This window comes from Annulohypoxylon maeteangense, assembly GCF_022496945.1.
Source record: "Annulohypoxylon maeteangense strain CBS 123835 unplaced genomic scaffold GGS22scaffold_22, whole genome shotgun sequence".
NCBI classification, from domain to species: Eukaryota; Fungi; Ascomycota; class Sordariomycetes; order Xylariales; family Hypoxylaceae; genus Annulohypoxylon; species Annulohypoxylon maeteangense.
Genome location: NW_025953269.1, coordinates 310,399 through 322,071, shown reverse-complemented (window position 1 = coordinate 322,071; position 11,673 = coordinate 310,399). Strand labels below are relative to the sequence as shown.

The 11,673-nt window shown below is 45.4% G+C and overlaps 3 protein-coding genes across 3 annotated transcripts; all 3 read right to left on the bottom strand.

Annotated features, from left to right (window-relative positions):
- Positions 1–738: 738 nt before the first annotated feature.
- On the bottom strand, positions 739–3,365 carry GGS22DRAFT_173833 (uncharacterized protein). The gene is made up of 3 exons (XM_047962990.1): positions 2,832–3,365; positions 2,156–2,694; positions 739–2,096 (listed from the first exon to the last, which is right to left on the bottom strand). The coding sequence occupies exons 1-3, from the start codon at positions 2,884–2,886 to the stop codon at positions 1,152–1,154; spliced, it is 1,539 nt and encodes a 512-aa protein (XP_047814785.1). The 5' UTR covers positions 2,887–3,365; the 3' UTR covers positions 739–1,151.
- Positions 3,366–3,887: 522 nt separating this feature from the next.
- GGS22DRAFT_173832 (ARM repeat-containing protein) lies at positions 3,888–8,912 on the bottom strand. Its single transcript, XM_047962989.1, has 11 exons — positions 7,732–8,912; positions 7,477–7,665; positions 6,945–7,422; positions 6,779–6,897; positions 6,647–6,718; positions 6,370–6,594; positions 6,211–6,314; positions 5,763–6,164; positions 5,106–5,707; positions 4,063–5,039; positions 3,888–4,004 (listed from the first exon to the last, which is right to left on the bottom strand). Exons 1-10 carry the CDS (start codon positions 8,614–8,616, stop codon positions 4,276–4,278), a joined length of 3,840 nt encoding a protein of 1,279 aa, XP_047814784.1. The 5' UTR covers positions 8,617–8,912; the 3' UTR covers positions 3,888–4,004; positions 4,063–4,275.
- Positions 8,913–9,703: 791 nt separating this feature from the next.
- Positions 9,704–10,988, bottom strand: GGS22DRAFT_192785 (WD40-repeat-containing domain protein; the record flags this gene model as incomplete). The annotated part of the gene is made up of 2 exons (XM_047965316.1): positions 9,704–10,685; positions 10,741–10,988. 2 exons carry the CDS (start codon positions 10,986–10,988, stop codon positions 9,704–9,706), a joined length of 1,230 nt encoding a protein of 409 aa, XP_047814783.1.
- Between the last annotated feature and the right edge of the window lie 685 nt (positions 10,989–11,673).

The following is an 11,673-nucleotide window of genomic DNA, read 5'->3' as shown; positions in this document are numbered from 1 at the left end:
TGTTTCTCTTCACAACCATCAAGTCAAACCTCACTCACATTGGGAGATTGAGCAAATGCAAGTTGCAAAAATGCTGGGAGTTTATGTAACGTTCCAACATGAGTCACCCGACTAGGTACTTATATCTAGCTTGTCAAGTATAAGTCACCTACATATATGCTTAGGTAGTTGATGTTTCTATTCAACTACCAATCTACCCAAGAATACAACAAACACATTATAAGCCGTTAGATGCCGTTGATACCAAGTCATAACCAGAAACGTCGATATAGCATTTGGCATGTGAGCCCGATACTTCTCCCTTGCTGAGGCACTTACCTAGACCTCTAGGATTAGTGGTAGTTAGGCGGCTGTTAGATAGTTTATCGACTATGTAAATCAAACTACTACATTTAGCCCCTGTTCCTGGCAAGAAACCGAAGATCAAGTATTTCAACAACGTCGTTGCAGCGCTAACGCCCGAATTATGTCATCGCCAGTTTGCAGCTATTTCCGGCAGCACGTTAGCCTTAGTCTCCTGCACCACGATATTGTACCTACATACAGAATTGAGACAAGACAAGTCTAGATCAACATCCATGCAACTTATAGCTATTACTATAGCTGCTCGTCATATGTAACCGGAGGAATCTATGAAGAGCTATTCTACTGTTGGTCAAATGTTAGAGAATTCAAACTGACCTCTTACCAGGTCCTACACGAATATCACAATCTACTCCTCTTATATTACACATCCTCTCAAAATCGAATCTTCATAAGTCTTATTATATTAATATCTTCATAATCCTGACAATAGTCTGCTTATGCTTATACAACAATTCAAACACTACTACTTAAGTTACTTACTAATTCACTTATTATTCACTTGCTCACACGCACGGTTCGAAACCCACACCACACATCCCCCCTCCAACTTTCAAACCCCGTAAAACGCCTTGCTTATGCAAATGCTAGTTCAGCATCCTAATTGCGGACCGTGGATATTATCAGCATCAGCATCAGCTGTCCCATCCTGTACGCCGTTCCCCATATCAAGTTTCATAATGCCATTCTGCTGGTCGCGGCAGAAGAGTCCAATCTCAAAATGCCATTGTTCCTAATTAATCGAATTACGTTCCTTGCTCTTCTCCAAGAAGAAGAGCTACCAAGCCTTAGACTATCTCCGATATAGATTTTACCGCCTCGGTCGAATGCTTCATCCTGCCCTTTCGTCTCGGCGGCGGTGCCTTCGGTGGTAACTTTTTAGAACTCCTATTCCCATTACCATTTTCCGTGGGGGCATACGGTATTCCGTGTCGATGCTTCGGTACTTCGGGGAGTGGCTTTTTCGGCCTGCTTGGTTTCGATGGGTCTTTGGAATGTCCGCTGGAACTTGAGCGCGATAAATCGCTCTTAACGTCGGCTTTTGATCCAGCCCCATTTTCGGCTTTGAAATCAGCCTTCCGACTCGGTGTCTGAACACCTGGTTTTTCCATAACCGCCGCCACGTGCACAACACTAACGTTGCTAGCGGAGTCGTTGTGCGAAAGGCTTATTCCAAGGAATTTGCGCGCCACATCACTGGCTCCGAAGCTTTCGGACTCGTCAGAAAGCCATCTGACCTTAGCTACACGATCCACAAGCCTCATCGTGGTCTCATCCACAGGCGCAAAATGGATGTTGCCAGCATTAGTTAATATCCTCAACAACTTCTGCACTTCATCCTTTTTGTAATGAGGCGGTTGGCTGAGCTGCGTGTGTGAAAGTAAGGGATATAGGACGCGAAGGTATGTATGTCGCAAAGCCATCAGCTCATTCGGCAAGTCAAGAAGGTTCCGGATAATGACGTCGAGAAGCACTCGCAAGTCATTGGTGTAGAAATATTCATACGTGGCTTTGGTGGTGAAAAGCAAGTATAAAAGCTTCAAGATAAGAAGCTGCAAAGACGTCTCGGTCTCACGATTAAGCAGCAATATGATATTCTCGCCGAATGTCTTATAACTCGGTCCGTATATGCTGAGGCACTTAACGACTCTGTTTGTCAACGGCGCAGTTAGGGAGGTAGGTTCGCTCATGGCGGTTGTCGATGCAACCATGTACTGTTCATTAAGGACGAGCTGTGCATAGATAAGTAAAAGTACGATTGCCAAAGATGGGCGGATGCATCTCAACTTACAAGAACTCGAATGATTGGATAATGATATGGGTCGTGGACATCGTCGGATAAGCCCTCGATAAGTTGAAATAGATATGTGACAAACCCATCGTCGACGTGCAGGAGGTCCTCAATGCGGAGCTGCTCAATCCGCGACATCTCGTACATTAACTCCAATAGCAATCGATGCAAACCTGGGTCATCGTCTTTTCGGCCATTGATTAGCTCCACCAGTCGGTGGAAACATCCCTCTTCGATCATTCGTTTAAATGTAGCCTCTTCTTCTCGACCGTCCAGCAATAAAAAGCTAGCGATGACGTATAGGGGGCCAGGCTCATCCTCTTGCAGCAAACTGTAGATAATTTGTTTGCGCACGTATTCGGGGTCGGTGCGGAAGAGGTTTCCGTATAGGAGAGTTTGCGAACATGTCGCTACATCATCTTCGGATTGAGAGAATTCGTCTCTGCATCGCGACGCGAGGTAAAGCCATGATCGCAGGGCGTCATCGATTGTCTCGTGGGCTTCTGCGGGGCATTGAATAGCGACGATTTTATTTAATTCTAAAACGATCCGTCGTCGGTTGTCAGCTTAATGTTGTGCATGCAACTAAACCATTGAATATGGGAAGAAAAAAGAAAAAGAAGAAGAAATTGTAAAAAGTAAAAGGAAACGACATGAAAACGGAGATGAAACGTACCATCCCATAATTGTTCCTCGGTCTCTATCGAGGAGATGGTGTCTGAGTCGGCCATATTTGATTAGAGCCCAAACAATCTATCCGACATCTCATCACGAAGCCCAAATGTGAATGAAGAAGGAATAACGGTAGGATAAAACAACAGATGATAGGCGGTCGGACTTCTGCGAAGTGAAAGCATAACCTTGGGGTTCTTGGGTCCCAACCTCGCGGTCGCGTGCGCTTTGTGGGTTTACGGGTTTATGGGTTTATGGATTCGTGGGTTCGTCGGCTTCGTTGCTGTGGTAGAATGTCGATCAGACGTGCTGCAACGATAAGCGTGTATGGTGTATGCGTTGGTGCGGATTGGATTGGATTGGATTAGATTGGTATTGGTATGGGTATGGGATTTACGTTTGGCGTTTGGAGTATTAAAGGGGAAGAAAATAGAAGGCGACGTTTAAGGCATTGAACACAGGGTTACAGGGTTATCCTAAGCTATCTCGCGCTATCCTGCGCTACCTAGGGGATACCTAGAGGTCTTTTCCCTTTTCGCTATGGGTCTATGGATGGCTTTGGCCGAGAGTTCCCCGCATCGGGCACAGGCCATCTTTTGGCTCTATGAACTCATTGCACGTATGCCCCGTTTATCGTACCCAGGTACCTATAAACCCGGTAATCCATTCAACGTGTAGCGTACCTACAGGCGGGGGCAGTTACATCTAGTATTGTGTAGCGCAACTGGTACTCGGTATTAGTGAAGGACCTACCTATACTGCTATATTGCTGCGTCGTCTTACTAGAGTATACGTGCTTCCCTTTACTCCATTCCATTATCCCTTACTTACCTACCTATATAGCATAGCCGTCATTACCTATGTATTTCATATGTAGATGCAGCTCTATGGATGCGATTGATATGTAAGCTCACATCAGAAGACTGCCATTTCGTTATCAGGAGACCTCCCTGTCGGTTATATTTAAATTATTCTTCAAATACTACGCAGGTACCCGGATATAAACATTTTTAAAGTCACCCAAGTTGTTACACATTGCAATATAGCATCTATCAAAGCACGTGGTTATGTTCTTTGCATTACTCTGTCAGAAGCATGTGAATGCTACACTCTAACTAAAGCATCGCACGATATTAAATAATTTTACGTCGTGTACGCGCAGAGCTGGCTGTAAGATCTGACAAGGTGTGTTAGCTCATGACCTTAGTAGCGTCTGGCAAACTCGTCAGCCTGACCTTGTCATAAATGTTATCCTGCCTTGAATCTGCGCCAGCACTGAAATGGGTCGTTGCTTGCTTGTCCCAGACAAGCATAGATTAGTAGATCTACTGGCATCGGATACCGGTCGGGTAGATAATTGAGATTGATTTGCTCGCGGAGATCCATCAGTCGATCATGTTTGATCATATTCTTAATCCAATGGTGATTTAAGAAAGAATTAGTCGATTCTATGATTCGAAGAGGCTAGCAACACCTTCTAGAATATCCGTATTGCCATCTTGATGGCCGTTGGTGTTGTTGCCCGCTGTAGAACCGTTGTGGTTTGGTGCTGGAGCCGTCATGAACTGCTGGGCCATTTTGCTGCGGATCGGTCTCTTCGTAGGGGGGTTGGTTGAAGGCATTCCGATGCTCTTACTTAGCTTTCCCATCTCGGATACACTGACCCCCTTCAAATCGCCTAGCAGTTGTAGGATGACTGCTCGTTGACCACGAGAGCTCGTTTCCTTCCTCATCATGTATTCTATACCACTGTCAACATCAGCTTGCTTCATATTGGGAAGCGATATTAGCACATCTCGTGCCGTTTGTGTGATGTAGCTGTAAGTGACTACGATCGTGGCAATGAGAGAAGCGAAGTCTTTCTGCAATTCAACGAAGTAGGGTTCGTGAATAGACGTTATGCAAGCCTTTACGACAGAAGACGATATATACTCGCGAATAGCTGCCGCCGTTTCCGAGGGAATAGGAGATGTATCGACGTGTTGTCTTGCTCCCCCGGCCCGTGATGAATTGGCGTCTGCGGGCGCAAAATCCGGAATTATGGAACGAAACACTCTAAGCATTATTCCACAGCATCGCGAGTCTCGCCACCTGATAGCGTGGGCGCAGAACATCAACAGGGGCTCCACGATAGAGGAATGCATGAGACAGAATTCTCGCAGAGTAGGGTATTGCCTTTCCCCATTATCTCCCATATTTGAGGTCGGAGGGTCTGTTTCCTGTTAGCTAGGTACAACATACATATATGCTGCAATCGGTAGATGGAAAATAAACTTACTAGTTCTAGCCGGATCCAGAAAGTCTGCAACCATCATCACAGACGCGTAGGTTAATTGCCTTAATATGCTCTCCGCCTTCATCTCTTCAGTCAAAGCATCTCCTCCCGTCTTTACCGCCTGCTGTTGATCAAGCTTCTCCCACTCGGCATTTATCCTAGTATTCATCTGGAGACAGCAAGCGGCCAAGATGGGCGGAAGAAAATGATCTCGTAGCGGAACCGGGCAGTTGTCCACCAGATATCTAACCAAGTTAAGGACATTGATTAACTGATGGGCCGAGAGACTGAAAGAGTCGGCTAGGAGAGCGTGGGCTAAGGGTCCTGGCAGCTCGCTAAATCCGTAGAATTGTACGTCTAAGCGTGTCATGCAGTAAATAATCGCATAACAAGATTCGCGGACAAATCGAATGCTTCCTCGGATCGTCGACGCAAGTCCTTCTAGAGTGTGTTTCTTATCAAGCACTCTGGCATAGAATTCGTCTTTACTTCCTTCCGAGATGCCTGCTTGCCAGAATCGGTCGGTGAGAACGCGGCTAACAATAGACCTAGTCTCCGGTGGCAATCCCACCCAATTGTCAGCAGTATGGGAAGCATGTGCGTGGCTAGGCATATGTTAGTTAGAACGATAGTATGTAGATGAGCGTATAAAACCCTTACTTCAAGAAATTGAGTAACTCAGGGAGGATAACAGGAAACCCGTCCTGCCACAAGGCACATGAGACTTGGTACGCATCAGATTCCTTATCCACCTTATCAACTGAGCAGGTCAAGAATGACTTGGTGGGCCGTAGAGGAAGAACAGTCTGTCGTTCTTCGAGCTCTGCTTGCAACGCCTGGCCCTCGGCATCGAGTGCCACAGAGCCCCAATCCGCGATGTTCTGCATTTGCTTTCGTGCTAGATAACTCTGTGCTTTATCAAGCGCCATAAGTTCGCAAAAGCCCGCGTATGATGACAATGCCTGCTTTAAGTTGTCGTTTTGCCATTGGGTAACTACGGGGTCGATGAATCCTCGCAATTTCTGTGCTTTTGTGGCCTGGTCTAGTCGGGTAGAACGATGCCTAGATTTGTTAGTGTTTTTCATGAAAGTCGCCTTTTTGGACTTACACAATAGTAAATAAGAAGGTCTGGTAGGTGATCTGACGTCTCTCATCAAGTGTTCCCGAAGAAATCATCTCATTCACCTTTGCCTCTATTTGATCATAAACATCCTAGAAATATTATTAGTTTATATCTCTATTTGGCAGCTTGAATTAGAGTACTCACAAGTAGATGATCCGGCATCTTGGCAGCAAGTCTCTGCAGCTCAACCATGCTTTCGGCTTGAAGTTCTTTGATTGCATCCGTATACACACGATAATCGGGGTGTGTAGCTGGCCATGTCACTAGAATATGCTCAAGAACCTTTAGCATAAAGCTTGGGTTCCTGTCGAGTGCCATAACGGAAAAGGCCACAAGAAGCTGGAGGATTCTTTTCCTAATCAATGGGTCCTGTATTGGTCAGCCACCATCCATAAGGGGTTTAAGGTATTAAGCCACCTACCTCGAATTTCATCCCCAGCAGACGATTACACCAAGACTCCAAGTTTTCTTCTAATGTAGCAATCTCCTGCTCCTATTAGGTGTCAAATATTAGTAGAGGCTTCAATAGAAATCTAGGATTACGTATACTCACATGATGGGGCTCTTCTTTAGAATGTCTCCACTTTCCTACCCCTTTTAAGGCTGCCTCAATTACTGTCGCCTGAGCATCGACACGGAGCACAGGTTGAGATGTCTTGGAATATGTCGCCACTATCACATGTTAGATCACAAATCTCAGAAAATGGATCGAGACATACTATCAAATGGTGGAATATTGTCGTAAAGGTGTTCCAATACATTCTCCGTCTGGCCGAGAATGTGCTGCATCGCGTCCGTGATCTTCAGTTGGACAATGCTCTCAACCACTTGGGAACTATAACGTCGGTAGTTGCCGAGAAAAGCGTGACGCTCCGGAATCGTGTCGGTATCTTCCAATAGTAGTTGAAAGGTAGGATCCTGAGTATCTTCAGGCAGGTTTTCATAACGAACAAGCCTGGAGCTACAACATTCAAGAAGTGGTCCAATAAACGTTGGCACATCTGCAATGTTGGGACCAAGGGATCGGTTGTTCAATAGTCGAGTCCATGTCACAAGAACAGGAATCGAAACAACCAAACTCTGGCTCTGGGTAATCAATAGGAGAAGTTGTAAGAATCCTTTGAAGTCGATCCGATCCGAATCGTTTGGTAGAACATTGAATCGACGGTCCATATACGTTCCAAGGAACGAAATTACCTTGATACCGCCATTAATAGAGTTCGGTATCAATATTTACAACATTTAACTTACCTCAGATAACTTCTTGGAGAATTGATACTTGTCGTCATCGATGTCCTCCGGATCAACTACCGACCATTCAAAAAGTCGTCTGAATAGGTCAACGTATTTGCTACCATACAGTGGGACGACGAGGTCTAAAAATTCCTGGTCGACAAAGCTTGTACGAGCATATAATGAATGCATGGCTTCCAAAGATGCCTTTGAAGTTTCATTAGTTAACCATACTTCTCATATAAATGAATGGGTAATTAGTTGTAGTCTTACCTTTTGGACTTCAATATGAGAAGCACGAAGTCCTTCACACATTACTTGTACGCATCCGGTAGCAGTGACGGCATTCGGGACGACCCATGGTAATAGTGAATAGAGTACGGCAAGAGCTCGAACGGCACAACTTCGCAGTTCGGGATTGTGTTGTACGTCACCGGATAAGCAATGATTTAGAAGATCGGTGATTCTGGCGAGCCAACCCTCGTCGCCACATCTAACGTCGGGACCTACCTGGCGATTGGGGAAGGTTTCTACTAGGACGGCAGTAGGAGTAAAAATCTCGACAGATGCCTTACTAAGGATACCCTCACGAACAGCTACCACGGTGTCGTCACCATTGAATATGTCATCCGAGAGCATCTCTAGGATACCGAGGACAAGCTCCTTGTGTACAGCAGAATCTGGAACCTGCCATAACTGGACGAGCATGGCGTCCATATCCATCCACTCTCCAGCCCAACTCCTTTTCGCAACCTCGACCCATAATAAAGCGATTTTATTTCTCAAGTAGATGGGATCATCCCTCGAGACGCCTTGGGAAAGCTCGAGAACACAGTTGCGCAAGGCGGCAGCCTCCTCATCATTGTAGTAAGCCCACTTATGTTTAATCGCATGCTCGAGTAAGGATAAGGCATAATGTCGCACGACGGGAGATTGAGACTTATCTACGGCAAGATGGAAGCCGTAGAAGGAAGCCTTCTCGTCGTTCTTTACTTCTTCGAGGAATAGTTGTGCATCTTTACGGTCATCGTTGGAGGAGTAAGGAGTATGAATGACTTCCAAGGCCTTATGAATCTTGGGCAAGACTGCCATGCCCTCGGAATCAATACCTACGCCTCCCGTTCCCATGTTTCCGTTGATCGAGGTATGTGCAGTCATCGTTGGTGAAAAACTGGAAAATTCGTGGTCGGCCGACGACGATCTTGGAGGGGGTGGGCGGGAGCTGTTCGGTATGTACTTTCGCTTTTAGGTGCGAATCATCAGGCACGGTAAGGTGAGATAGAAAAGGCGGATAGATGATGAATGGAAAATGATTAACTTGAAGACAGGCACCTTAGCGAAAGAAAGTAATTGATTTATTCTGTTTTGTTGATAAGTAATCCTTTTGATTGAGGTTACCAGGTAATAAATGGGTGAATGTGTTTCAAGGTCAGGTACTTATGTAGGAGTGTCGCGATTGAAGTTCGTGTGTGTCTTCGGAGGAAATTTATTGAGAGTAACGCAGTGCTGAGGTTTAATGTTGCTCAGCTCTCGGTGGCATGGTTTGCACGCGATGATTGGAGGTACGACCTTAAATGACCTTAAATTCAAGGTACTGTAGGTACCTGCCTACCAGGTATTCTACCACCTAGTACTCCTACCCGCACAGACGTAGGTACTTGCACGTAGTACGTACATATAATACAGTGGATCCCCCTTCTGTTATCGAACCTTATCGTACACTAGCTTTCCGATGTACTAGGTATCGTAGGGTCTCCACAAGGTCAGGTTCAAATTGCTGAGGGAACCAATTGGTGGCTGAATTAGCCTCGGAAGTCCCTGTTTTAGAAGGACTAGAACAATTCTAAAGGTTCCTTACAGCGCATTATGGCACCTGTACCGTGTATCAGTTCCTGCGCAGTCCCTAAAATGTTTCACAGCAGATCGGCAAGATACCTATCATACCTGGTAGAGGATATTAAAATCCTAGGCATTCCAGGGAGTAATCTTCATATTAATAGAGTTTTTAAGAACATGGAAGTTTCCTACGTAACTGCTATGCATATGGTTAACTTGCCTGCCAGCCTGCGTACACATCGTACCACTTTGATGAGTCATTTGTATTGTGGAGATATATACATATACGCAGTGTTGTGATAGAAGACGAAAGGTGCATTCCTAAGGCACTTGGCATCTAGCTACCTATCTACTTATGTCAGATAGATCAATGAAGTCATTTTCAGCAACCAAACACCATCTATAGATGCTAGTATTCCCATAAACACAAAAGCCTATCATAAAAGCTCGTCGAGATACACCGAAGCTTCCTACCTCCCTTCTCAGATCCTGGCTGAAAATCACTTCCGTAATTCATGCTCTTATGCTCTTCAAAACGACCGAGGACTTTGATATCACAAGACCTCGTTTCTGTCTCACCTGTGATTTCGAGAATTCTTGATCCCGCATGCATGCATGATGCAAGAATGAGAGCTGTCCATCGATCTCCCTCTTTCTCCCTTATTGTTTTTTGTAAGTCAATTAGCTTGAGCCTCCACACTCCTCCTTGTAAGTTTTCTTCTGCTAATAAACCAGCGTTTGAAAGAATTACGTCGTTGTCATAGATGGCAAATACTCTTATATGGTCATCATAACTTCCAGTAATAACCACAGAATTGAGCGAGTCAAATTGTATATCCAGGGGCAAGATAGCGGTAACTCCTGCTTCATGACCTCTTATGGAGATTGGGGAATAGAGGGTTTCGATCGAGTCATCTTCGCCACAAATCCGTTTTGGATTAAAAGCATACTTCCTGGCAAAAAGTTTTGAGTCATCTCCACCGGAGAATATTGTAAGCTGCTGAAAATCTCTAGGTTTCAATGGCGAGAACGCCACCGTCCAAGCCTCTAAAGTATGCGTAATAACCGGTTCTGTACTCGTTTGGTGGACGTTCCAGAAATCGTCGACTTGTATGATGTGAACCTGATAGTCTGAAGTCGTAATAGCAAGGAGTTCGGGAATATGTGGATGCCATGAGCATGATAAGAAGAGGATTCCTTCTTCAACATCGAGTGGTCGATGTGTGATAATCTCCTTTAGAGAGATTTGAGACCCTTCCGAACTAGAAAGCCTGAAAAACGAAAGGGTTCCAGTACTAGAGACCACAGCTAGAACAGTACATCCTTCTCTTCCAGGATGAAAGTGAAGATCGAGAATCGCAGAAGGATAAGGAACGGTTTGTACAAGTTGTCTATCTAAAGGTGAATTCAATATTGAATTATTATAGAAATAGGAATAGTGCTTACATTTCATCTGCCCCTGTTAATTTGAAGAGAATGAGACTCCCATCCCGAGTCTGCACGGACTTCGTTGCCTGCTGGTCGGTTTCTTCATCGACCCCGGCAACCGTGCCGGGATCTTCGCTTCCCCTCTGTAGATTGTATGTACCAACTACAAAATACTCCGGTTGACCTGGGCAAAACTCGATACAGCTGGGAGGGAGGTCTAAGGTCAATGACCTCAGCGGCGGGATGCTGCGTCCTTGCGTCTCCATGCCGATTTGCTTTTTGGACAGGGGCAAATTTTTAATAATATTGTAGCATGTGTATCCCCCCGCGTGATATGACGGGCAGAAGATCTCCAGCAATGTGTTCCGCTGTGTCTTATAGCATCGCTATAGTCATATGGAGCGATTACTATCCAGCTGTGTAGAATTCTCTTTGATATTGATTGAAAAGAAACTTTCAGAATATGCGTATCACATGTAGGTAGCGCGTAGCTTCCTCGATTTTTACGTTCAAGTGCTCCATATGAAGTTAGACTTACGGGTGCATGCTAAGACATGGATAAAAGTGGATTCGTGTGGTGCCGTAGAACGGCTCGGAATTGTCCCCGCTATACCCACTTAGGCATGGACCCTGTGATTAGCGGGTCTTCCTAGTCGATTTCTAGCGCCCGGCAGGTTGGATCCAAGAACATTTCCACTTACAACCCCTGGACTGCCTTGAGAGTGCTGAAGAAGTGACGAGTTCCCACCAAACGAGAGCTGGGGCTGCTGGGGGAAGTCGGACGCTTTGAACATCAACCCAAGCTCTTGGAATAATGTCCCCGGTATCCTTGAATTCGACATGTCAATTCCAGCGTTTCCGTTTGCGAGTCTGACGGACCTATTATGATTGACTTCTGCGAAGTCCTACATCTCCTACTTTTATTCTATTCGTGCTCCTATACCGATATTC

Bases quoted from the DNA above. Each gene is read 5' to 3' on its own strand.
- GGS22DRAFT_173833 (XM_047962990.1), bottom strand. From the start codon at position 2,886: ATGGCCGACTCAGACACCATCTCCTCGATAGAGACCGAGGAACAATTA. The intron at 2,695-2,831 runs GTACGTTTCATC...GGATCGTTTTAG, and splicing joins CGAGGAACAATTATGGGATG to AATTAAATAAAATCGTCGCT. The intron at 2,097-2,155 runs GTAAGTTGAGAT...ATCTATGCACAG, and splicing joins ATCCAATCATTCGAGTTCTT to CTCGTCCTTAATGAACAGTA.
- GGS22DRAFT_173832 (XM_047962989.1), bottom strand. From the start codon at position 8,616: ATGACTGCACATACCTCGATCAACGGAAACATGGGAACGGGAGGCGTA. The intron at 6,719-6,778 runs GTGAGTATACGT...GACACCTAATAG, and splicing joins CTAAAGAAGAGCCCCATCAT to GAGCAGGAGATTGCTACATT. The intron at 6,595-6,646 runs GTAGGTGGCTTA...TGACCAATACAG, and splicing joins TGCTGGGGATGAAATTCGAG to GACCCATTGATTAGGAAAAG.